We start from the raw sequence: 27165 nt of genomic DNA, 5'->3' as shown, positions 1-27165 counted from the left end.
TTGAGGGCTAGGGTAAAATCATCCCTTCTGCTCAGGTTTAAGGCTTACTGGCTGGACCAGTCTGAAATCTTTGGAGGTTGCTAATTAGCTGCTAGGAAGACCCTTGGAAAGTCCATCTGCAAAATCAAGGTATCAAAGCACTACAGCCAGTATCCTATGTAAAAGGACTAAGCAAAGGTTAATAGGATCTAATATTCTCAATGTACAGAAAGTGTCTGGACACAAACATAGGTTTTGCTTGAGAGCCCGTGATCACTGAGGACTTTCACTTTTGTTGCGTTTGGTGGCAGTCCTATTTTCACAAGCCGAAGCGATTTAAGTTTATAATCTTGCCACAATCTGCAGCATGGTATCTCAGTAGTTCAGTTTAAGGTGTTCCACTTCCAATATTCTTCAGCCACAAGACATTTGCGGAGTTCAGAGATCGTAAGGTCAGAGGTTTTTACACCAGTTTTCAGATGATCTGGGAATTGTCAACGGAATTGTAGATGGAAAGCTTGAAAGAGTTTAAAAGATGTCAAGTTGAGACAGGTATAGTTTGAAGAGTAAGCCAACTGTTGAGGTTTGATGGGGAATTCTACTCTAAATATGAATAGAATTGAGCAGAACATCTTCTGCATCATTGGATCTTCACTGAGATCATGAACATAAGACTAGAGTAGCAACTTTAACACTGCTCTTTAGAAGCTCTTGGGCATATACAGCTTTTAAAAAAACACAGTTTTCTTAAGTCATTATGCATGGAATGGAATGTGCACGAGTTATCATCCGAAAAGGTGTTTCAACACAGCAGGAAAACACTAAAATGAACTCTAGTATCAGAGTCAAGATAGAAGTGCCTCATAAAAGTGTGAACCAATTTCCAGATGGCTGCCTTACGTTTATCTGTTAAAGTAATATTTCTCACCACGCTGTAGTAACCATTTTACCCCTAGTTAATTGCGCTTTGGGTGTCCCTTGTAGTGGTTTTATAAACTAATTGGATTATTCAACAAGAGCTTTGAAGAGGCCAGCCTTGGGCATATTATTTGACGAGTAACTGAATTGAGTCACACTAGTAAAAACACTCATGACATCAAGTAAACGTAAAATGCACATGGCTGGGTTAGTTAGATTACTAAAGAAAACCGATATGAAAAACCAACATCACTTTAGGACGCAATGAAGGGTGGAACCTCATGACTGTGGTACAGGGCTCTTTGCAAGAAAGGGTCTAAATCTCACCCTAAAATGTGATGTAATAACCACTAAGAAGACATCTTCCAGGATAGATGCTGAAAATGAATCCTTATGAATCAGCTCAAACCGATCTTTGATAAAACTAAATTAAAGTCCGAAGGAGGTGGCACAACTTTTATAGTATATAGGATAATCCTTATTCAGGCATTCAAGAAAATCTTTAATTACTGGAATTTTGAAAGGATACCTGAAGAACACCTTTTCCGTGGGTGGGTGGCAAGAGCCTCAAAATGGACTTTAATAGAAGAGAATAGTATGGTATGAGTCAAATGTAGTAAATAGAGAAGAATCACTTATTCTTGGCATGTAATGAGACCATGACATAACAAACTATCTTCCACTTAACCTTGTAACTGCAAGCGTCACCCGGCTTCATTCCTCAGTGTCTCTATTGGCCATTGGATGATGCTGGGATGGGCCTTAAAGGACCCTATGGTGCTTGCACCAGAGAGTTTCCTTTTTAAAATGTTGGGGTCAGGTTGCTGGCGAAGAGCTGCTCCAGAAGCCAGAGTCTTTTTTTCTGACTATCAGCAGGCAGTGCGCGCCTACATCATTTCCACACAAATTGAAAGTGCAATGAGCCAATTGGCTCATTTCACTTGCACTGAATCAGTGCTCAGGAACATATCTCAGCCCTGAGCACAGATTTGCAAGGAAGAGGTATCGTTGTAAAGGGGAGAATATTCCCTTTGAACAAGATACTTACCTTTGGTAACGATGCATCTGTAAGAAACATTAGTTAATTAGATTCCTCACCTTAGAATATCCCCAGGCGTCAGGCTGGATCCGGAAAGATTTTCCGTCAGCAATACCCCTTGCGCGTCGCTAGGCGTCGTCTGCAGCTCCGCGTCTGTCGTCGGCGTCGTGCGCCAGAATGACGTCTGAGTACTTAGACGCCGCCCTCGCGCGCCGACGTCAGTTCTTGTACATAGCTTTCTGCGACATAGAAAGGATAGCCTTAACCCTAGATGTCGGTTCGCAGAACGGGGAGGATGGGTGGGTCGGTGAGGAATCTAACTAACTAATGTTCCTTACAGATACATCGTTACCGAAGGTAAGTAACTTGTTCATCTGAAAGAAACACGTTAGTTCGATTCCTCACCTTAGAATAGATACCCCAGTAATACCAACCCCGGTGGTGGGTCTGCGAACCAAGATCACACCAGAAAGTCCTGGAGAACAGAACGGCCAAAGAAGCCATCTCTCCGGACTTGGCTGTCCATGCAATAATGCTTGGCAAACGTGTGCAGCGAGGCCCACGTTGCTGCCTGACAGATGTCCTGCAAGGGAACTCCCCGGCCCAGGGCAGTAGTAGCCGCTGTGGCCCGGGTGGAATGGGCTCTCAGCCCTACAGGAGGGTCCTTTTTAGCGAAGGAGTAACAAGCCTTTATACACAATACGACCCACCGTGAGATGGTCCACTTGTGTACTGCCCTTCCCTTCTTAGCACCCACGTATCCAACATAAAGCTGGTCGTCCACCCGGAACTGTTTGGTGCGGTCCAAAAAAAAGGACAGCGCCCGTTTTGGGTCCAGACGGTGGAGCCTCTCTTCCTCTTCCGAAGGATGCGGAGGCAGAAAGAAGGTGGGCAAGGTGACAGATTGCCCGATGTGAAAGGGAGTTACCACTTTTGGAAGAAAGGAAGGACGAGTCCGGAGGACAACCTTGTCCAGATGAACAGAAAGAAAAGGAGGCTTAGACGATAACGCCTGAAGCACACTCACCCGTCTAGCCGAGGTGATAGCTACCAGGAAAGCAGTCTTAAGAGTCAGAAGACGAATGGTACAATTGTGAAGAGGCTCAAAGGGAGCGCACATCAGAAAGGTCAAAACTAAATTCAAATCCCACTGAGGCATTACGAAGGGGACAGGAGGAAACATGTGAGTAATGACCTTAAGGAAACGAGAAACAACAGGGGATTTGAAAAGAGAATGCTGATCAGGAAGTCGTAAGAAAGCAGAGATAGTTGATAGATAACCTTTCAAGGTGCCCAGAGCAGAGCCCTGCTGGGCTAGAGAGAGAAGAAAGAGGAGAACCTCAGAAAGAGGGGCAGAAAGGGGATGCCACAAATTTGTTCCACCTGCAGGCGTATACCGTTTTAGTGGAGGGACGCCTGGCTGCCAGAATAACATCACAGACTTCAGGAGGCAAGTCAAATGGCATCAACTGTCGCCGCTCAATCTCCACGCATGGAGGTGGAGACTGGACAGGTCCGGGTGGAGAACCGTCCCCTGCTGCTGCGACAGAAGGTCCTCCCGAAAAGGCAGTCGTGTCGGAGGATCGATTGACATACTGAGTAGCTCAGGATACCAGTACTTTCGTGCCCAATCCAGAGCCACTAAGATGACTTGGGCCCGGTCGTGCCTGATCTTCTTCAGCACTCTGCGCAGAAGTGGTATAGGCGGAAAGACGTACAACAGACTGCAACTCCACTTGTGACGAAAGGCGTCCCCGAGCGTGTGCCGCCTTGGAAACTCCAACGCGCAGAACTGCGGACATTGCGCGTTCTCTTCGGTGGCGAATAGATCTAACCAAGGCTCTCCCCACTGACGAAAGAGGCCTTGCGCCACGTCCGAGTTTAGACGCAATTCGTGATCCATCATGCACCGGCGGCTGAGTTAGTCTGCTCTGGCGTTCAGAGTGCCCGCCAGATGTTGAACCACCAGGGTGATGCCCTGGTGTTCCAGCCATGTCCAGAGGCGCAGAGCCTCCTGACAAAGGGTTCACGACCCCACCCCGCCCTGTTTGTTGCAATACCACATGGCGGTGGTGTTGTCCGTGAACACCTGCACCACAATTCCCCGGACAACGGGAAGGAATGCCTTCAGTGCAAGTTGGATTGCTCTCAGCTCCAAAAGGTTAATATGGAGCCCCCCCATGTGGTCCCCCCATCCCAGGAGGGACACATCCGTCACTACTACGTGCTCCGGTTGGGGTAGGGAGAGGGATCTGCCGCTGACCCAATCGCGGTTCGTGAACCACCACTGCAACTGCTTTGCAGTGTAGGAGAGTAGGGTCTGCTTTCTATGTTCACCCCCACTTTTTGCTTTTGCTTCACTGGTTTTCGACTTAGATGTGGCTGTGGGCCTGCTAATCAGACCCACAGCCCAGCTGTTCTCTCTCTAAATTCCCTATGCACTTTAGGTGCATAACCCAATTGGTAAGGATCACCTTTTTGGACCCTGTATAGTGTACCTTCGGTACCCAGGGCATAGGTTACCCTAGGCCTACCAGGGACTGCAGCATGTATTATGCCACCCCTGGCTGACCTTCCATTATGACACAACTGGCTGATCACTCAGCTGGGGCAAGGTCGTGTACTCACCCCTTGCTTAGGTGTAGTATTCCTATACCTACCTTATATATAGACACATGGGTAACCTATCAGTCACTCCTATGGCAGGCCTTAACAATCCTGAAGGCAGAGTGCTTGGTGACATGTGAGATGGTGCTCTAGCATGAGCTGAGCCTGTCTGCAGCTTTCGGAACCATGTCCTTATAGCTGTTCTATGATATCGCCTACCATATACTCTTAAAGTACCTTATAATCCTCGCGGTTATGGTAACTATGGTTTGGCTTTATCAAAACAGGTCGTGTAAGGTGTCTAACACTTTGGAATACTACCCCCACACCATTTCTGGCGGTGAGGATAGTATTCCTCCCTTCTAGAGGGAGAAGACATGTTGAAGACCTACTACCCGGTTAAAGTTAACCAGAGCCCCAGCGTCACAAAATGGACGCTGCTGCCACAGACACGAGTCTGACCTCCTGCTGCTGGGAGACCTTCCAGCGAGGGAGGCTTGGACAATAGGTTTCCTGCCTTGGGAGGTGCTAGCACCACCCTAGACAGGCCTTAGTGTATTGGGGCAGGGAGGGATGAATGAAACGAGACACTGCCTGGGGCACACAAGGTGTCCCATGCATAGTCCAGTTCAAACCGGTGCTGGGGCACACCAGCCCCAGTCCTGGCGCGAAACTGGACTGGTGACCTAGACTCTGCGGGTGCCAGTCTGGAGGAGCCGGGCCAGCAAGGCAAAATTGAAGGTTCGTCGTCGCAGAGGCTACTAGCCAGCGGGCCAGCAACCGGACAACACGTCGAGCAACACAGGTGCGGAAAGGCCCCACGCGGAACAAGTGAAGTGTGGGGAGCTGATGATCTTTGCAGATGGTGCTCGGGAATGGGGCTTCTCAATTCCCCAAGCACAGCCTTGAGGAAGCCTCAGAAGACGCACTAGTCAGTTACTAGCCACTTTTCCCAAGTCTCCGGTCCCACGTCCCTCGTCGCCTCCACGGGTCTCAGCTTCGCTGGAGATGTGGATCTGGTTCAGAGGTGTCTGGAAGTCTCGGCGCTAGTCAGTCTCTGCAGTTGTCCCTCGTAGGATTCAGTAGCAAAGCAAGCAGCGGTCGCTGGATGGTGCCTGGTTGCCCAGGGTGGTCACTCCTTGGCCACAAGGGAGATTTCTTCAGTCTTCTTCCTGAGGTCGAATGTCGAAGGTCCAGAGTTTCTGTTCAAGTTGCAGATTCAGGTTAATCTAATTTAGCAGGGCCCAACTAGCTACTAATATACTGGGCTAGTGGGCTGGGCTACCTGCAAGGTCCCTCCTATGGGTGGGACCAGGAAGTGGAGTGGCTACACCCCCTTTTCTTTGTCCAGTTTCGCGCCAGAGCTGGGGCTGGAGTGCCCCAGCACCGGTTTGAACTGGACTATGCATGGAGCACCTTGTGTGCCCCAGGCATGTCTCATTCCTTTCAGCCCTCCCTGCCCCAATACACTAAAGTCTGTCTGGGGAGGTGCTAGCACCTCCCCAAGCAGGAAACCTATTGTCCAGGCCTCCCTGGCTGGGAGGGCTCCCAGCAGCAGGAGGTCAGACTCGTGTCTGTGGCAGCAGCATCCATTTTGTGATGCTGAGGCTCTGGTGAGAGTTAAACAGCAAAGTAGGATTTTAACATGTCTCTCCCTCTAGAAGGGAGGAATAATATCCTCATCACCAGAAATGGTATGGGGGTATTATTCCAAAGTGTTAGACACCTTACACAACATGTTTTGATAAAGCCAAACCATAGTTACCATAACCGTTTAAGATTATAAGGTACTTTAAGAGTATACGGTAGGCTATATCATAGAACAGCTATAAGGACATGGTTCCGAAAGCTGCAGACAGGCTCAGCTCATGCTAGAGCACCATCTCACATGTTACCAAGCACTCTGCCTCCAGGATTGTTAAGGCCTGCCATAAGAGTGGCTGATAGGTACACATGTGTCTATATACAAGGTAGGTATAGGAATACTACACCTAAGCAAGGGGTGATTACACGACCTTGCCCCAGCTGAGTGATCAGCCAGTTGTGTCATAATGGAAGGCCAGGCCAGGGGTGGCATAATACATGCTGCAGCCCCTGGTAGGCCTAGGGTACACCTATGCCCTGGGTACCTAGGGTACACTGTACAGGGTCCAATAAGGTGATCCTTACCAATTGGGTATGTACCTAGGGTACATGGAGTCCATTTTAAAGAGAGAGCAGACAGCCTGAGACCCTGAATGGCAGGATCTCAGGCCAACTAAGTCGAAAAACCAGCTAGACACTAGGCAAAACGTTGGGGGTAACCATAGTCAGATATCCACCTTCCTACAATTTGTTTTTACCATTTGGAGTTCTTTGCATTTTGGCCTTCTAAATGTAAGCTACTGTGCAAGAAAGAAGACCTTTTGCAAAATGCCCTCTCAACTACGTTAGTATGGATACCCTCAAACTCAGATCTGCAAATAACTATTACTTCTAAACTCTGCATATGGTGTACAATTCAGAAATATAGGTTTAATTCATACCCATTTTTCACTCTATATTTTACCCTATGAATTGCTCATCACTTGATATGCAGTGAAAAATCATTGTAAGGAACAAGTTACTTACCTTCGGTAACGATGTATCTGTAAGAAACATTAGTTAGTTAGATTCCTCACCTTAGAATATCCCCAGGCGTCAGACTGGATCCGGAAGATTTTTCGCCAGCAATACCCCTTGCGCGTCGCTAGGCGTCGTCTGCGGCTCCGCGTCCGTCATCGGCGTCGTGCGCCGGAATGACGTCGGAGTACTTCGACGCCGCCCTCGCGCGCTGACGTCAGTTCTTGTACATAGCTTTCCGCGCCAGGAACGCAGAGCCATGCAAAGACCGACACTGGTGCCAAAAATAAAATCTAGGGGCCTGAAAAGGATAACCTTAACCCTAGATGTCAGTTCGCAGAACGGGGAGGATGGGTGGGTCGGTGAGGAATCTAACTAACTAATGTTTCTTACAGATACATCGTTACCGAAGGTAAGTAACTTGTTCATCTGAAAGAAACACGTTAGTTAGATTCCTCACCTTAGAATAGATACCCAAGCAATACCATCCCCGGTGGTGGGTCTGCGAACCAAGATCACACCAGAAAGTCCTGGAGGACAGAACGGCCAAAGAAGCCGTCCCTCCGGACTTGGCTGTCAAGGCAAGAATGCCTGGCAAACGTGTGTAGCGAAGCCCACGTTGCCGCCTGACAGATGTCCTGCAAAGGGACACCTCGTCCCAAAGCAGTAGTAGCCGCCGTGGCTCGAGTAGAATGGGCGCGCAGCCCAACAGGAGGGTCCTTTTTTGCCAAGGAGTAACAAATTTTGATGCACAAAACGACCCACCGAGAGATGGTCCGTTTGTGCACAGCTTTCCCCTTCTTAGCACCCACGTATCCAACGAAAAGTTGGTCGTCCACCCGGAACTGCTTTGTGCGGTCCAAATAAAAGGAGAGCGCACGTTTTGGGTCCAGACGGTGGAGCCTCTCTTCCTCTTTGGAAGGATGCGGAGGCGGAAAGAAGGTGGGCAAGGTGACAGACTGCCCAAGATGAAATGGATTACAACAAACAAATGATGGACGGAATGCTGACAATGCATACATTCTCCCCCAGTCAAGAGATCTGGGTTAAATCCATCGTTCTTTTGCCCACTACACCACCCCAGTTTGGACATGGCCATATGCAAATCAGTCTTGACCCTGTGCCTCATGGGAACAGTCCAGCCCGAACTGCCAAGCCATGTCTTCCCTGGACCGGAATCAAGCATCCTAGGACCGGTTTCTGGCTATCGGCCGTCATCAGCCAGGATAGCTTGACTCCAGTGGCATAGTGAGCACGGGTCCCACGTCTGGGAATACCCATCCCACTTAGGGCGAAACGCATTACAACAAACAAATGATGGACGGAATGCTGACAATGCATACATTCTCCCCCAGTCAAGAGATCTGGGTTAAATCCATCGTTCTTTTGCCCACTACACCACCCCAGTTTGGACATGGCCATATGCAAATCAGTCTTGACCCTGTGCCTCATGGGAACAGTCCAGCCCGAACTGCCAAGCCATGTCTTCCCTGGACCGGAATCAAGCATCCTAGGACCGGTTTCTGGCTATCGGCCGTCATCAGCCAGGATAGCTTGACTCCAGTGGCATAGTGAGCACGGGTCCCACGTCTGGGAATACCCATCCCACTTAGGGCGAAACGCATTACAACAAACAAATGATGGACGGAATGCTGACAATGCATACATTCTCCCCCAGTCAAGAGATCTGGGTTAAATCCATCGTTCTTTTGCCCACTACACCACCCCAGTTTGGACATGGCCATATGCAAATCAGTCTTGACCCTGTGCCTCATGGGAACAGTCCAGCCCGAACTGCCAAGCCATGTCTTCCCTGGACCGGAATCAAGCATCCTAGGACCGGTTTCTGGCTATCGGCCGTCATCAGCCAGGATAGCTTGACTCCAGTGGCATAGTGAGCACGGGTCCCACGTCTGGGAATACCCATCCCACTTAGGGCGAAACGCATTACAACAAACAAATGATGGACGGAATGCTGACAATGCATACATTCTCCCCCAGTCAAGAGATCTGGGTTAAATCCATCGTTCTTTTGCCCACTACACCACCCCAGTTTGGACATGGCCATATGCAAATCAGTCTTGACCCTGTGCCTGTGCCTTTGTTGTTTTTGCATTTGTCACCCCGAGTGGGAAGGGTATGCTCAGACGTGAGTCCCTTGCTCTCCATGCCACTGGAATCAAGCTATCCTGGCTGACGAAGGCTGAAAGCCCGAAACCGGTCCTAGGATGCTTGTTTCCAGTCCAGGGAGGACCTGGCTTGGCAGTTCGGGCTGGACTGTTCCCATGGGGCACAGGGTCAAGACTGATTTGCATATGGCTGGGTTCAAACTGGAATGGCATGGTGAGCAAAAAAACGATGGATTTAGGCCCAGATCTCTGTACTGGGGTGAATGTATGACATTGTTCTGCATTCTGTCCATCAATTGTTGTTTTTGCATTTGTCACCCCGAGTGGGAAGGGTATGCTCAGACGTGAGTCCCTTGCTCTCCATGCCACTGGAATCAAGCTATCCTGGCTGACGAAGGCTGAAAGCCCGAAACCGGTCCTAGGATGCTTGTTTCCAGTCCAGGGAGGACCTGGCTTGGCAGTTCGGGCTGGACTGTTCCCATGGGGCACAGGGTCAAGACTGATTTGCATATGGCTGGGTTCAAACTGGAATGGCATGGTGAGCAAAAAAACGATGGATTTAGGCCCAGATCTCTGTACTGGGGTGAATGTATGACATTGTTCTGCATTCTGTCCATCAATTGTTGTTTTTGCATTTGTCACCCCGAGTGGGAAGGGTATGCTCAGACGTGAGTCCCTTGCTCTCCATGCCACTGGAATCAAGCTATCCTGGCTGACGAAGGCTGAAAGCCCGAAACCGGTCCTAGGATGCTTGTTTCCAGTCCAGGGAGGACCTGGCTTGGCAGTTCGGGCTGGACTGTTCCCATGGGGCACAGGGTCAAGACTGATTTGCATATGGCTGGGTTCAAACTGGAATGGCATGGTGAGCAAAAAAACGATGGATTTAGGCCCAGATCTCTGTACTGGGGTGAATGTATGACATTGTTCTGCATTCTGTCCATCAATTGTTGTTTTTGCATTTGTCACCCCGAGTGGGAAGGGTATGCTCAGACGTGAGTCCCTTGCTCTCCATGCCACTGGAATCAAGCTATCCTGGCTGACGAAGGCTGAAAGCCCGAAACCGGTCCTAGGATGCTTGTTTCCAGTCCAGGGAGGACCTGGCTTGGCAGTTCGGGCTGGACTGTTCCCATGGGGCACAGGGTCAAGACTGATTTGCATATGGCTGGGTTCAAACTGGAATGGCATGGTGAGCAAAAAAACGATGGATTTAGGCCCAGATCTCTGTACTGGGGTGAATGTATGACATTGTTCTGCATTCTGTCCATCAATTGTTGTTTTTGCATTTGTCACCCCGAGTGGGAAGGGTATGCTCAGACGTGAGTCCCTTGCTCTCCATGCCACTGGAATCAAGCTATCCTGGCTGACGAAGGCTGAAAGCCCGAAACCGGTCCTAGGATGCTTGTTTCCAGTCCAGGGAGGACCTGGCTTGGCAGTTCGGGCTGGACTGTTCCCATGGGGCACAGGGTCAAGACTGATTTGCATATGGCTGGGTTCAAACTGGAATGGCATGGTGAGCAAAAAAACGATGGATTTAGGCCCAGATCTCTGTACTGGGGTGAATGTATGACATTGTTCTGCATTCTGTCCATCAATTGTTGTTTTTGCATTTGTCACCCCGAGTGGGAAGGGTATGCTCAGACGTGAGTCCCTTGCTCTCCATGCCACTGGAATCAAGCTATCCTGGCTGACGAAGGCTGAAAGCCCGAAACCGGTCCTAGGATGCTTGTTTCCAGTCCAGGGAGGACCTGGCTTGGCAGTTCGGGCTGGACTGTTCCCATGGGGCACAGGGTCAAGACTGATTTGCATATGGCTGGGTTCAAACTGGAATGGCATGGTGAGCAAAAAAACGATGGATTTAGGCCCAGATCTCTGTACTGGGGTGAATGTATGACATTGTTCTGCATTCTGTCCATCAATTGTTGTTTTTGCATTTGTCACCCCGAGTGGGAAGGGTATGCTCAGACGTGAGTCCCTTGCTCTCCATGCCACTGGAATCAAGCTATCCTGGCTGACGAAGGCTGAAAGCCCGAAACCGGTCCTAGGATGCTTGTTTCCAGTCCAGGGAGGACCTGGCTTGGCAGTTCGGGCTGGACTGTTCCCATGGGGCACAGGGTCAAGACTGATTTGCATATGGCTGGGTTCAAACTGGAATGGCATGGTGAGCAAAAAAACGATGGATTTAGGCCCAGATCTCTGTACTGGGGTGAATGTATGACATTGTTCTGCATTCTGTCCATCAATTGTTGTTTTTGCATTTGTCACCCCGAGTGGGAAGGGTATGCTCAGACGTGAGTCCCTTGCTCTCCATGCCACTGGAATCAAGCTATCCTGGCTGACGAAGGCTGAAAGCCCGAAACCGGTCCTAGGATGCTTGTTTCCAGTCCAGGGAGGACCTGGCTTGGCAGTTCGGGCTGGACTGTTCCCATGGGGCACAGGGTCAAGACTGATTTGCATATGGCTGGGTTCAAACTGGAATGGCATGGTGAGCAAAAAAACGATGGATTTAGGCCCAGATCTCTGTACTGGGGTGAATGTATGACATTGTTCTGCATTCTGTCCATCAATTGTTGTTTTTGCATTTGTCACCCCGAGTGGGAAGGGTATGCTCAGACGTGAGTCCCTTGCTCTCCATGCCACTGGAATCAAGCTATCCTGGCTGACGAAGGCTGAAAGCCCGAAACCGGTCCTAGGATGCTTGTTTCCAGTCCAGGGAGGACCTGGCTTGGCAGTTCGGGCTGGACTGTTCCCATGGGGCACAGGGTCAAGACTGATTTGCATATGGCTGGGTTCAAACTGGAATGGCATGGTGAGCAAAAAAACGATGGATTTAGGCCCAGATCTCTGTACTGGGGTGAATGTATGACATTGTTCTGCATTCTGTCCATCAATTGTTGTTTTTGCATTTGTCACCCCGAGTGGGAAGGGTATGCTCAGACGTGAGTCCCTTGCTCTCCATGCCACTGGAATCAAGCTATCCTGGCTGACGAAGGCTGAAAGCCCGAAACCGGTCCTAGGATGCTTGTTTCCAGTCCAGGGAGGACCTGGCTTGGCAGTTCGGGCTGGACTGTTCCCATGGGGCACAGGGTCAAGACTGATTTGCATATGGCTGGGTTCAAACTGGAATGGCATGGTGAGCAAAAAAACGATGGATTTAGGCCCAGATCTCTGTACTGGGGTGAATGTATGACATTGTTCTGCATTCTGTCCATCAATTGTTGTTTTTGCAAGATGAAATGGAGTCACCACTTTCGGAAGAAAGGAGGGACGAGGCCGAAGGACAACCTTGTCCGGATGAACAGACAGAAAAGGAGGCTTTGAAGATAAAGCCTGGAGCTCACTCACCCGTCTAGCCGAGGTGATGGCTACCAGAAAAGCAGTCTTAAGAGTCAGAAGACGAAGAGGACAATTGTGAAGAGGCTCGAAGGGAGCGCACATCAGGAATGCCAAGACAAGATTCAAGTCCCACTGAGGCATTACAAAAGGGACAGGAGGGAACGTGTGAGTAATGCCTTTTAGAAAGCGTGTAACCACAGGGGACTTGAAAAGAGAAGGCTGGTCAGGAAGCCGCAAGAAGGCAGAGATGGCAGCAAGATAACCTTTCAGGGTGCCCAGGGCAGAGCCCTGCCGGGCCAAAGAAAGAAGAAACAGTAGAACCTCAGAAAGAGGGGGGGAAAGGGGATCCACAGCCATTGCTGTGCACCATGCCACAAATTTGTTCCACCGGCAGGCGTATACCGTCTTTGTGGAGGGACGCCTGGCTGCCAGAATGATATCACAGACTTCAGGAGGCAAGTCAAATGGCATCAACTGCCGCCGCTCAATCTCCACGCATGGAGGTGGAGGCTGGACAGGTTCGGGTGGAGGACCGTCCCCTGCTGCTGCGACAGAAGATCCTCCCGAAGGGGCAGACGTATCGGAGGATCGGTCAACATACTGAGTAGCTCGGGATACCAGTACCTTCGTGCCCAATCCGGAGCCACCAAGATGACTTGGGCCCGGTCGTGCCTGATCTTCTTCAGCACTCTGGGCAGAAGTGGTATAGGCGGAAAGGCGTACAACAGACCGCAACTCCACTCGTGACGAAAAGCGTCGCCGAGCGAGTGCCTTGGAAATTCCAACGCGCAGAACTGCTGACATTGCGCGTTCTCTTCGGTGGCGAATAGATCTAACCAAGGCTCTCCCCACTGCTGAAAGAGACCTTGCGCCACTTCGGAGTTCAGACGCCATTCGTGATCCATCATGCACTGGCAGCTGAGTTCGTCTGCTCTGGCGTTCAGAGAGCCCGCCAGATGTTGAACCACTAGGGTGACGCCCTGGTGTTCCAGCCATGTCCAGAGGCGCAGAGCCTCCTGACAAAGGGTCCACGACCCCACCCCGCCCTGTTTGTTGCAATACCACATGGCGGTGGTGTTGTCCGTGAACACCTGCACGACACAGCCCCTGACAGAGGGAAGGAAGGCTTTCAGTGCAAGCCGGATCGCTCTCAACTCCAACAGGTTGATGTGGAGACGAGACTCCGCCGGAGACCAGAGGCCTCTGATCTCCGCCTCTCCCATATGGCCACCCCATCCCAGGAGGGACGCATCCGTCACTACGACATGCTCCGGTTGGGGAAGGGAGAGGCTTCTGCCCATGACCCAATCGCGGTCCGTGAGCCACCACTGCAACTGCTGTGCAGTGCCCTCCGAGATCAAGACATGGTCGGACAGGTTGCCGTGATGCTGGGCCCACTGAAACTCCAGGTCCCACTGCAGAGCCCGCATGCGCCGCCTGGCGTGATGCACTAGTAGGATGCAGGAGGCCATCAGCCCCAGAAGCCGCAACACTAGCCTGACCGAAACCCAGGATAGAGGCCGAAAGATGGGAATCAGGGCCTGAATATCCCGGACCCGCTGTTCCGGTGGATAGACCCGGAACTGCGCCGAATCGAGAACTGCTCCGATGAAGAGGAGCGTCTGAGAGGGACTCAAGTGTGACTTCGGCACGTTGATGGAAAATCCCAGCAAATGCAGGAGATCCGCCGTAGTCTGGAGGTGGGAGACGTGTCTGGACCCCCCGGACACAGGGGCAGCACGTCCTTCACCGCATCCCACAGAGAGTGGGAATAACGGTCCAAGAGACAGGCGGTGTTCAAAGACCGCAGGCCCAAACTAAGGGAAGAGAACAGCTTCTTGCCAAACTGTTCCAGTCTCTTGGAATCCTGGTCCGGCGGAGCGGTCGGGAAGGAGGATTGGGAGGTAGAGGCCTGGATAACCAGGCTCTCGGGGGTAGGGTGTTGGAACAGAAAACTGGGGTCGCCCGGAGCAGGGCGGTGGCGCCTGGCGACGTTCCTGTCCACAGGAGGAACTGTGGAGGGCTTGGACCAGGTGCCCTGCAGAACGTCAATGAGGGCCTCATTGAATTGCAGCAGAGGCTCAGTGGAGCTTGCTGCAGACTGAAGCCCCTCAGTGAGGACGTTAGTCCTCACAGCCACGGCAGGTAGCTCGAGCCCAAGGGCTGCGGCCGCCTTGCGTAACACCACAGAGAAAGCTGCGCCCTCCTCCGAAGCCACAGTCGGAGGAGAGACGAATCCAGTGTCCGGAGAGGTATCCAGGCCACTGGCCTCCCCCAGTTCATCTGCCCAGTCCAGTGACATTTGAGCCTGAGCGGCCATAGGATCCTCGGATCCCTCTCAGTTGTCCCCATCATCCGATTCCTGGTATACAGGAGGAAGGTACGGAGCCGGGCGGTAGACATAATGTGTCTCTAGCGGCGCCAAACGCGGCGTCCATCGACGCCGGAGCGGCGCCGGGCCCGGAGCGGGACTGATCTGGGGCTCGACGTCGAGCGGAGTCGGCGGTGGTACCGGTGTCGACGCCGGCGGAGGAGGCGTGACGAGGTCGACCGGCGTCGGCGGGGACTCGGGAACGGGTCCCTCGGGCGCTTGCGGCGTCGAGGCCGGAGCAGTCGACGGCGCCGGGGCCGGAGCCCCCGGCAGGCAAGGTAGCCCTGTCGGGTCCGCGGGGCCCGAAGGCGCGCCAGCGGGCGTAGACGGCGGAGCCAGGCTCCTCATGGCCGAGAGGAAGGCACTGACCTCCGCCGGCGTCGCGTTAGTCCCAGGGACCGGCGGGTATGGGGACTTGCGCGGCGCCTGCGGCTCCACCGGAGCCGCGGGGGTGGAACCACCCTGACCCTCGGCCGAGTCGCGCGACCGGCGAGGGGAGTCCGAAGAGCGGTGTCGCCTCTTGGACTTCTTGGAATGCTTCGACTTACCCGAAGACTTGGATCCCGACGACCGATGGTGACGTCGGCTGCGGCTCCGCGACCGATCCTTGGACCTCCTCCTGGACCGGGATCGAGAGGCGCGCGGAGCCGAGTGGCGAATCTCGAGAAGCTTACGGGACCGCTCCCGTCTAGCCTTCGAGGTCAGGGCCTTGCAGTCCGAACACGACTCCGCGTCGTGGTCGAGGCCCAAGCAGTACAGGCACCGGCGGTGATGGTCCGTAACCGACATCAGGCGGTTACAGTCAGCACAGGCTTTAAAACCAGGCATCTTACCGGCACCGGAGTCGAGACAATGATCAAAAAGGATCGAAAAAGTTAGTCAAAAAGTGACTAAAGGGGTAGCTCTCCCGGATCTGCGCTTACTGGCGCGGAAAAAAGAAGAACTGACGTCAGCGCGTGAGGGTGGCGTCTTAGTACCCCGACGACGTCATTCCGGCGCACGACGCCGACGACGGACGCGGAGCCGCAGACGACGCCTAGCGACGCGCAAGGGGTATTGCCGACGAAAAATCTTCCGGATCCAGTCTGACGCCTGGGGATATTCTAAGGTGAGGAATCTAACTAACGTGTTTCTTTCAGATATGTAGTTTAGTTGTTTGCTCTGCTTATTTGTTTCTTGAAGAACCTATAAACCCTATATATTCCCCCTCTGCCCCCCATGACCAGAATGATCTAGCGACTATATCAGTATATTTTTTTATTTTTTTTTATTTTAAATCGCCCATTGCAATGAAAATTCATGGATGGAAACATTGTCACAAATTGCTGCTTTTTTCCAACTCATTTGTGATATTTTTTATTTCAACAATTAGTTTCTTTAGGAAAACCTTGAGAAATCTATACAAAATGACCCCTGGCTGAATTCAGAATTGTGTCTACTTTGTTTTAAAGACATCTATAGCTTTTTGGGATCACCTATGGGTTTCATACCGGTCTCCACCATAAAAGTGGAAGTAGGTGGAACGCACACAAAGTAGGAAAAAATGGACTACCTCTTAGAAAAAAAGCCCAACCTGTGGTTTTTGATTCAGCGCTACTCCTGCAAAGATACAGCAAGACAACAATAATGAAAATAAAAAAAAGTAGACCTTAGTAGAGCCATCCTCTATGTACAAAATTTATAGAAAGATTAAACATCACTCACCTGCGACCACATTCTGAATATTTAGCAACATTTTTTAATATTAAGGCAGCTGTTAATCGGATGTGTTTAGTTATTGGTCCCTCTTTTTCATCCTTTATTAAAGGAAAACAAAAAATGAAAAGGAAGTTCGTAAATAGGTATCATGGTTTAAAAATAAACGTATCAAATTGCTGTCTCAAAACCAGACTGTAGCTGGTAACCTGAAGTGCTATCCAGATATAAGCTCTACTTACTGTGAAATCTCTAAAAACAAGGTTTCTTGATCCCCTTCGTAGTGCCATCAAAGCTGCACTAGGATGATTCACAATCGCCTTTTGTGTCCTTGGAGTCGAAGAACCACCCCCTGTACAAGAGTGCCTTTTTTAAGATAGAAATTGGACATATTAAAAATATGTTCTGAAGTTTCCAAATAAAAAAATTTAAATAGAAAAAATGTGCAATTTTAATAGAAAAACAAATTAACATTCATATGTTTATTTTCTTTCTTTTTTTGCATTTAATGATTTTTTTTATGTGGCACTTCAAACAAAACTTTAGCTGTTTGTAAACTCTGTATATCCCAGATGCTACTATTTCCTAATTTGTTGTTCTCTTGACCAACCTCGGAGAATAGATAGCTGCTGTATCTGCCTTGCCAAGACTGAAACATAAGACCAAATATTGCCGCACCTATTAGCACTGAATGCTCAGCTCACTCTCCCAACTTCATGCAAATGTGCAAAGAGGTCATGGTTAAACAGAGCTACAGAGGGCTAGGTGTAGGGCATTAGTGAATGAATTTCAAATTTATAAAGCGCACTGCCACTCACAATGGAGCACACTGACGCGAAGGTTGAATCTGCCACTCACGAGGAAGGGAGGATAAGATGGAAAAATAGCTAAATAAGGGACCAGAGTGCATTATGTGTCTTAAAGAGCCAGGTCTTCAAGAGCTTTCTGAATAGAGCTTCCGATTCTGTGAAACACAAAGGGCTGGGAAGTTGGTTCCAAGCATTGGATCCTAGAACCAAGAAGGATTTGCCGCCTTTGGTTTTTAGTCTGAATAGAGGGGGCTTGAGAAGAATGACATTTGAGGAACTCAGCGATCTTTGGTTGTGTAGTGCGCAAATCTGGCAGTCAGGTATTTCCGGCCAGCGACTCTGAATGCTCTAAAGACCAGTAGAAGGATCTTAAAGAGGATCCTTTTGTATGCTGGTAGCCAGTGTAAAGACGTTTTTAGAGCAGAGGAAGCAGAACTCCGTCAGGGGAGTTTTGGCACAAGTCTAGCCGCCACATGTTGCACCATCTGGAGTTTGTGGCGCATTGATTTCAAAGCTCCTGCGTAAAGACTATTACAATAGTCGAGCCTGGAAGTGACGAGGGCAAAAGTGAATGTTTTCCTGGCAGCTAGTGGAAGAAAGTCGAAAAACTCTCTTAAAGACTGAAGTTAAAACACATTCCTGCCACTGGAAGAGCTTAAAGGCGGAAGTAGAGAGAGGGGTCAAATTTTCCTTTTAAGTTTCTTGCAACTTTCACTGTGACTGGAAATGGGGGCACAGAATTTTGTCACCATTGGGTTGGGGAGAAAAGATTAGATTTTCTAAATAGCAGGATCTCTGTTGCGTTTTTGCATTCACAGGATGTCTTTAGTGAGGCAGTTTTTGAAGTTTAGTTCAAAGCCAAGGGACCCTCTATCAAGTGACAGAATTGGCTGCGTGTCAGTGTATGATGATGTGGCGGTTCTGAATGAAGCTATCAGGGAGATTAAGGGGGCCATGTACATAATGAATAGTGCAGGGCTGAGAGATGAGCCCTGCGGAACTCCTAATGCTACTGATCCTTCTGTTCTGCAACTCCTGGTCTACGACGGGTTAAAAAAGATTTGATCTAGCCCAGGGCTTTATGAGAAACATCGCAGCCTTTGATCAGTTGAAGGAGTATGGAGTGTGAAATCGTGTCAGACAGGTCGGAAACATCAAGTGAAATCAACACCGCATTATTTCCATCATCCTGGGTAAGTTTCATGGTCTCCAAAACTTTCAGCAGGGCTGATTCAGTGTAGTGTTTTGGGAGAAGGCCCAATTGCCAGGGATGAAGCATGTTAGAATTTTCCAATAAGGAGATTAATTGGCGGTACAAGTTACTCACACATTTTGTTTAATGCCGGAAGCAGTGAGATGGGGCAGGGATTAGACAGTTTGGTGGGGTCTGCAAGGGATTTTTTTTGCGAAGGTTTCACAACTGCCAGTTTCCAGTCTAAGCAGGCTCATCCATTGATAGAGAGGTGTTTAGAAGTTTATTAATGAAAGGGTTGATAATGTCAACAACAATATGAAGAATGGCTGGGGGACAAGGAGTCATTGGGGAGCCAGATTTACATGAGAGGATGGCGTGTCGTGACAGACCGTGTAATCTCTTAAAAGGATACAAAGATTGCGATCTAATAGGGGTATCTAATAAAACACAGTCAGAAGCGGGCATGGTGGTTGTAAAGCCTAGTTGAATGGGCTGTATTTTTTCTTCAAAGAAAGGAGATCAGATATCTGATCCCATATAATTTGGGGAAGGGGAAATGTCCCTAACCTGTGCCTTCGGTTGTAAAAAAAAAGGATACTTTTTTTGGCTGCCTTAATCTGGGCATGATAGGCTTTTTGCACAGTTTGAAAGTGCAGCAGGTCCTCCGTATTATATGCTTGCCGCCATTTGCGTTCCAATTGTTTGCTGAGCAACCGCTGAGTAGTGGAATTAGGTTTTCTTTTTGTACGGTCAAAACATTTTACATCAATATATTAGCTTTATATGATAAATTGGAATTGAGAACATCTGAAAACAGGACTTCGACTAGAAGGGATTTTATTAATCATCATACCAAACAGTACAGGAGCAGGAACAATTCAACACGCATTTAGGTTGCAAACCAGACCTATTTGTACAATGGTACAGACCAATGAAGAGGTATGCATTATACCAGGTGAGGATACTAATAAAGTATTTTGAACTCTGATGTGGGTATGTGTGATGATACTGTGTGATGAGAATTGATAAACTTGGTAAAATAACATTTAAGTTTTTGATATGCTAATATTATGAAACAAATGAGATCACAAGTAAAATAAACATTCTGTCTAGTGTAAAGTATGTATTTGCTATTTCAAACACACCTAGACATTGTATCTATGCACATATAACAAGATACGTTCTACAGGCTGCTCTTAGGTTAAACATTTGTTCATGGTTAGTCAGATGGTTGTACCAATTAGTCTTGAAAAAAAAAGTAGCAGTGACCTACATGTTTAGATCTACTCTAATCTCAAACACAAGGAGAGGTTTATGTGGAGAGTGACAAACAAGCTACTTACCATCTGTAACTTTTTTTTCAGGTAGAGACTAACTGCAGATTCCTCAGCATAGAATATTCCCCAGGCATCAAACTGGATCCGAAAATTCTTGAGCAGTACCTCTGCGTGCAGGGAGGCGACATCGATCAGTTTTGTATCCGTGCCACCCACGTCATAAGTAACATGTGCCTTGACAGGCGTACTGACATAAATTTCTATCAAGTCTATTTCTGCACCAAAAACGTGAGCTACATTAGACTGAGTGTGTGCCCGGTGTGCAGAATCTAACAGTATGTTAGGAAGAGGAGTCTATATCGCAGAGCGGGAGAATAAGAGGGTGGATGAGGAATCAGTGGTTAGATAGTGTCTCTACCACTAAAGAACAAGTTACTTACCTTCGGTAACGATGTATCTGTAAGAAACATTAGTTAGTTAGATTCGTCACCTTAGAATATCCCCAGGCGTCAGGCTGGATACGGAAAGATTTTTGTAGCAATACCCCTTGCGCGTCGCTAGGCGTCGTCTGCGGCTCCGCGTCCGTCGTTGGCGTCGTGCGCCGGAATGACGGAGTACTTAGACGCCGCCCTCGCGCAATGACATCAGTTCTTGTACATAGGTTTCCGCGCCAGGAAAGCAGAGCCATGCAAGAGACCGACACTGGTGCCAAAAAATCTAGGGCCCTGAAAAGGATAGCCTTAACCCTAGATGTCAATTCGCAGAACGGGGAGGATGGGTGGGTCGGTGAGGAATCTAACTAACTATTGTTTCTTACAGATACATCGTTACCGAAGGTAAGTAACTTGTTCATCTGAAAGAAACACGTTAGTTAGATTCCTCACCTTAGAATAGATACCCCAGCAATACCAACCCCGGTGGTGGGTCTGCGAACCAAGATCACACTCTAAAGTCCTGGAGAACAGAACGGCCAAAGTAGCCATCTCTCCGGACTTGGCTGTCCAGGCAATAGTGCTTGGCAAACGTGTGCAGTGAAGCCCACGTCGCCGCCTGACAGATGTCCTGCAAGGGAACTCCCCGGCCCAGGGCAGTAGTAGCCGCTGTGGCGCGGGTGGAATGGGCCCTCAGCCCAACAGGAGGGTCCTTTTTTGCCAAGGAGTAACAAAGTTTAATACACAACACGACCCACCGTGAGATGGTCCGTTTGTGTACCGCTTTCCCCTTCTTAGATCCTACGTATCCAACAAAAAGTTGGTCGTCCACCCGGAACTGTTTGGTGCGGTCCAAATAAAAGGACAGCGCCAGTTTTGGGTCCAGACGGTGGAGCCTCTCTTCCTCTTTTGAAGGATGCGGAAAGAAGGTGGGCAACGTGACAGATTGCCCGATGTGAAAGGGGGTCACCACTTTTGGTAGAAAAGAAGGACAACCTTGTCTGGATGAACAGAAAGAAGGGGAGGCTTAGATGACAGAGCCTGGAGCTCACTCACCCGTCTCTCCGAGGTGATAGCTACCAGGAAAGCAGTTTTCAGGGTCAGAAGACGAATGGGACAATTGTGAAGAGGCTCAAAAGGAGCGCACATCAGAAAGGTCAGAACAAGGTTCAAGTCCCACTGAGGCATTACGAAGGGGACAGGAGGGAACATGTGAGTAATGCCTTTGAGAAAACGTGAAACAACAGGGGACCTGAAAAGAGAAGGCTTATCAGGAAGCCGTAAGAAGGCAGAGATTGCAGCAAGATAACCTTTCAAGGTGCCCAAAGCAGAGCCCTGCTGGGCCAAAGAAAGAAGAAAGAGGAGAACCTCAGAAAGAGGGTCGGAAAGGGGATCCACAGCATTTGCTGTGCACCAAGCCACAAATTTGTTCCACCGGCAGGCGTATACCGTCTTTGTGGAGGGACGCCTGGCTGCCAGAATAACATCACAGACTTCAGGAGGCAAGTCAAATGGCATCAACTGCCGCCGCTCAATCTCCACGCATGAAGGAGGAGGCTGGACAGGTTCGGGTGGAGGATCGTCCCCTGCTGCTGTGACAGAAGGTCCTCCTGAAGAGGCAGTCATATCGGGGGATCGATTGACATACTGAGTAGCTCGGGATACCAGAACCTTCGTGCCCAATCCGGAGCCACTAAGATAACTTGGGCCCGGTTCGCCTGATCTTCTTCAGCACTCTGGGCAGAAGTGGTATAGGCGGAAAGGTGTACAACAGACCACAACTCCACTGGCGACGAAAAGCATCTTCGAGCCGAGTGCTGCCTTGGAAATTCCAACGCGCAGAACTGCGGACATTGCGTGTTCTCTTCGTTGGCGAATAGATCTAACCAAGGCTCTTCCCACTGCAGAAAGAGACCTTGCGCCACGTCAGAGTTCAGACGCCATTCGTGATCCATCATGCACCGGCGGCTGAGTTCGTCTGCTCTGGCGTCCAGAGAGCCCGCCAGATGTTGAACCACCAGGGTGATGCCCTGGTGTTCCAGCCATGTCCAGAGGCGCAGAGCCTCCTGACGAAGGGTCCACGACCCCACCCCGCCCTGTTTGTTGCAATACCACATGGCGGTGGTGTTGTCCGTGAACACCTGCACAACACTTTCCCGGACAGAGGGAAGGAAGGCTTTCAGTGCAAGCCGGATCGCTCTCAGCTCCAAAAGGTTGATATGGAGATGAGCCTCCGCCGGAGACCAGAGGCCTCTGATCTCCTCCTCTCCCATATGGCCCCCCCCATCCCAGGAGGGACGTGTCCGTCACTACTACGTACTCCGGTAGAGAGAGGCATCTGCCGCTGACCCAATCGCGGTCCGTGAGCCACCACTGCAACTGGTTTGCAGTGCCCTCCGATATCAAGACATGGTCGGACAGGTTGCCGCGATGCTGGGCCCACTGAAACTTCAGGTCCCACTGCAGAGCCCGCATTCGCCACCTGGCGTAATGCACCAACAGGATGCAGGAGGCCATCAGCCCCAGAAGCCGCAGCACCAACCTGACCGAAACCCAGGATAGAGGCCGAAAGATGGGAATCAGAGCCTGAATATCCCGGACCCGATGTTCCGGAGGATAAGCCTGGAACTGCGCCGAATCGAGAACCGCTCCGATGAAGAGGAGCTTCTGGGAGGGTCTCAGGTGTGACTTCGGCACGTTGATGGAGAACCCCAGCAAATGCAGGAGGTCGGCCGTAGTCTGGAGGTGGGAGACGACTTGCTGGGGCGAGCCCGCCTTCAACAGCCAGTCTTCGAGATAGGGGAAGACTGGAACCCCCGATCTGCGCAGATGAGCTGCGACCACCGCCATCACTTTCGTGAACACCCGAGGGGCACTGGTGAGGCCGAAGGGGAGCACTGTGAACTGAAAGTGCTCCTGATCCACCGTGAACCGCAAGTAACACCGGTGGGCCGGCAGGACGGGGATGTGAAAATAGGGGTCCTGCAAGTCCAACGCTACCATCCAGTCTCCAGGGTCGAGGGCAGCCAGAACCTGAGCTAAAGTTAGCATCTTGAACCGTTCCTTCCGGAGGAAGGTGTTGACGCTCCTGAGGTCCAAGATAGGGCGTAGGCCCCCTTTGCCCTTCTTGGGAACCAGAAAGTAGTGGGAATAGCAACCACGGCCTCCTTCTGGACCAGGAACGCGCTCGATGGCCTCTTTGGCCAAGAGGGCCGTAACTTCCTCCCGCAGAAGATTCAAGTGATCCTCCGATATACGGTGGCACTGCGGTGGCATGGCTGGAGGGGTCGTCTCGAAGTGGAGGGAGTAGCCCCTTCGGACGATTTGCAGCACCCACCTGTCCGAAGTGATGGAGCGCCAGTGGAGCAGGTGATGGCGAACTCTGCCGCCCACTGGCGTGGAATGGGCCTGACAGCTCGGACTAGGAGGGCTTTGAGGCGGATGCTGCCGGGATGGATGTGGACTGACCGGGACATTGTCCTCTAGTACCGCGACGGCAGAACCCACGTCCGCGACCGCGTGCAGGTTGGTTCTGCGGCCGGTGGCTAGGCGGACGTGAGGAGGCGCCCCTTCCTTGGCCACGAAAGGGGCGAAAGGTGGAAGTTTGCGGCCGTGGGGCCAGGAGACCCAAGGACGTGGCCGTAGCCCGGGAATCCTTCAAACGAGCCAGCGCACTATCCGCCTTCTCACCAAAAAGGCGAGCGCCATCAAAGGGCATATCCATGAGGGTACTCTGGACATCCCCCGAAAAAGACGTGGACTGCAGCCAGGCGTGGCGCCGGAGCGCCACCGTGGTGGAAATCGCCCTACCCAGCGAGTCCGTGGTGTCAAGTTCACACCGTATGGCATGTCGCGCTGCATCTCGACCATCAGCAAGTGCCTGGGAGAGACGTGTCCGGGCCTCCTCCGGACACAGGGGCAGCACGTCCTCCACCGCATCCCACAGAGAGTGGGAGAAACGGTCCAAGAGGCAAGCGGTGTTCAAAGACCGCAGGCCCAAACTCAGGGAAGAGAACAGTTTCTTTCCGAACATTTCCAGCCTCTTGGATTCCCGATCCGGAGGAGCAGACGGGAAGGAGGATCGGGAAGTGGAGGCCTGGATAACCAGGCTCTCGGGGGTGGGGTGTTGGGACAGGAAACTTGGGTCGCCCGCAGCAGGGCAGTGGCGCCGGGCCATGTTCCGATCCACAGGAGGAACTGTGGAGGGCTTGGACCAAGTGCCCTGCAGAACGTCGATGAGGGCCTCATTGAACTGCAGCATAAGCTCTGTGGAGCTTGCTGACGGTTGAAGCACCTCTGTGAGGATATTAATCCTCACGGCCACCGCAGGCAACTCGAGCCCCAGGGCTTCGGCCGCCTTGCGCAGCACCACTGAGAAAGCTGCACCTTCCTCCGAGGCCACAGTCGGAGGAGAGATGAAACCAGCGTCCGGTGAAGTGTCCAGACCACTGGCATCCCCCAGTTCGTCTGCCCAGTCCTGTGAAAGTTGGCCCTGGATGGCCATAGGGTCCTCAGACCCCTCCCAGTCGCCCCCGTCATCCGATTCCTGATAAACAGGAGGAATTATCGGAGCCGGGCGGTAGATGAAACACTCATCCATCGCCATCGTGTGCGGCGCTGGCGCCGGATCCGGACAGGGGCTAAACCGGGGAAGACGGCGCCGGAGGTGTTACCGGTGTCGGCGCCGGCGGAGGAGGCGTCGTGAGGTCAACCGGCGCCGACAGAGATCCAGGCCTGGATCCCTCGGGGACCTGCGGCGTCGGGACCGAAGTCGTCGACGGCGCCGGAGCCGCCGGGACGCGAGGTCACCCAGTCTAGCCCGCGGAGCCCAAAGGCGGGCCGGGAGGCGTCGACGGCGGAGCAAGGCCCCTCATGGCCGAGAGGAAGGCACTGACCTCCGCCGGAGTCGCGTCAGTCCCAGCGACTGGCGGGTATGGAGACGGATGCGGCTCCTGCGTCTCCGATGGAGCCGCAGGGGTCGGACCACCCTGACCCTCGGCCGAGTCGTGCGACCGGCGAGGGGAGTCCGAAGAGCGGTGTCGCCTCTTGGACTTCTTTGATCGCTTCGACTTACCTGAAGACTTCGAGCCCGACGAGCGATGATGGTGACTGCGGCTCCGCGACCGGTCCTTGGACCTCCTCCTGGACCGGGACCGTGAGCGGCGCGGAGCCGAGTGCCGAAGCTCAAGAAGCTTACGGGACCGCTCCCGCCTAGCCTTCGAGGTCAAGGCCTGACAATCGGGGCACAACTCTGCGCCGTGGTCGGCCCCCAGGCAGTAAAGGCCCCGGCGATGGTGGTCCGTCACCGACATCAGTCGATGACAGGAGTCACAGGCTTTAAACCCAGGCATTCTACCGGCACCAGAGTCGAGTCGACAGAAGACCAAAGAGTCAAAAAGTTTAGTCAAAAATTGACTAAGGGGTAATGCTCTTCTCGGATCGGCGCGGAAAAAAGAAGAACTGACGTCAGCGCGTGAGGGCGGTGTCCAAGTACTCCGACGTCGTAATTCCGGCGCACGACGCCAACGACGGACGCGGAGCCGCAGACGCCTAGCGACGCGCAAGGGGTATTGCTACAAAAATCTTTCCGGATCCAGCCGGACGCCTGGGGATATTCTAAGGTGAGGAATCTAACCAACGTGTTTCTTTCAGATAAAGTGTTATCGATTGTAAGTGAATTGCTCTTCTGATAGAGACTTCTAACCACAGATTCCTCACCTTACAATAGATACCCAAGCAATACCTTTCTCGAGGTGGGTCCATGACTGGGCAAAACCAGAAAATCCTATAGGACCAATTGGGCAGAATGTCATGACCCACCAGAGTGTCCAAGCAGTAGTGCTTCGTGAAGGTATGGAGTGACACCTAAGTAGCAGCTTGGCATATGTGCAGGACAGGGACTCCGCGTGCTAACGCATTAGTAGCGGCCTTGGCACTGGTAAAACTGTCCTGCAAGCCTCAGAAGGCTGCTTAATAGCTTGTGGGTAGCCGATGTTGATGCAAAGTACAATCCATCGAGAGATGCTCTGTTTCTGTATCGCCTTGCCCTTTTTTGCTCCAGCGAACCGAATGAATAACGGATGGACCACCCGGTGTTCTTTGGTCCGAGCGAAGTAAAAGGAAAAGGCTTTCAATGGCTCAAAATAATGGGAGTCTCTCCTACTCCTTAGTAGGATGAGGCGTAGCTAAAAATGAAGGCAGCGTGATGTTCAGGCCGACATGAAAGTGAGTAACCACCTTCGTCAGGAAAGCGGCACATGTCTGAAGAACCAGTTTGTCTGGGCAAAAGCTGATGCATGGATGGTTTACTGAAAGAGCTTGACGCTCGTAAAGTTTTGACGCTTGTAAAGCCTCCTGGCAAATGTAATGGCCATCAAGTACACAGTGTTGTGAGTTAGGAGTCAAAGTGGACAACTGTGCACGGGCTCAAATGGCGAACTCATGAGAAACATTAGAATGGAATTAAGGTACCATTGGGGCATTATGAAAGGCACAGAAGGAAACAAATGTTATAAGCTGTAGGAGAGTAGGGTCTGCTTTCTATGTTCACCCCCACTTTTTGCTTTTGCTCCACTGGTTTTCGACTTAGATGTGGCTGTGGGCCTGCTAATCAGACCCACAGCCCAGCTGTTCTCTCTCTAAACTGACACTATGTACTTTAGGTGCATAACCCAATTGGATAGGATCACCTTATTGGCCCCTGTACAGTGTACCTTCGGTACCCAGGGCATAGGTGTACCCTAGGCCTACCAGGGGCTGCAGCATGTATTATGCCACCCCT

The 27165-nt window shown here is 51.2% G+C and overlaps 1 protein-coding gene across 1 annotated transcript in view; it reads right to left on the bottom strand.

Moving 5' to 3' along the window:
* ARID2 (AT-rich interaction domain 2) overlaps window positions 1-27165 on the bottom strand; it is a 1055333-nt gene that overhangs the window by 37859 nt on the left and 990309 nt on the right. Inside the window, exons 19-20 of the mRNA XM_085653362.1 lie at window positions 16915-17038; window positions 16682-16773 (exon numbers count right to left, since the gene is read on the bottom strand). Coding sequence (XP_085509488.1) covers window positions 16682-16773; window positions 16915-17038 — 216 coding nt within the window. The remainder of the gene's footprint in view (window positions 1-16681; window positions 16774-16914; window positions 17039-27165) is intronic.

The sequence above is a fragment of the Triturus cristatus genome, chromosome 4_1, assembly GCF_964204655.1.
Source record: "Triturus cristatus chromosome 4_1, aTriCri1.1, whole genome shotgun sequence".
Lineage (NCBI taxonomy): Eukaryota > Metazoa > Chordata > Amphibia > Caudata > Salamandridae > Triturus > Triturus cristatus.
Note: the sequence above shows the minus strand (reverse complement) of the source record. Positions and strands in the feature narration are given on the sequence as shown.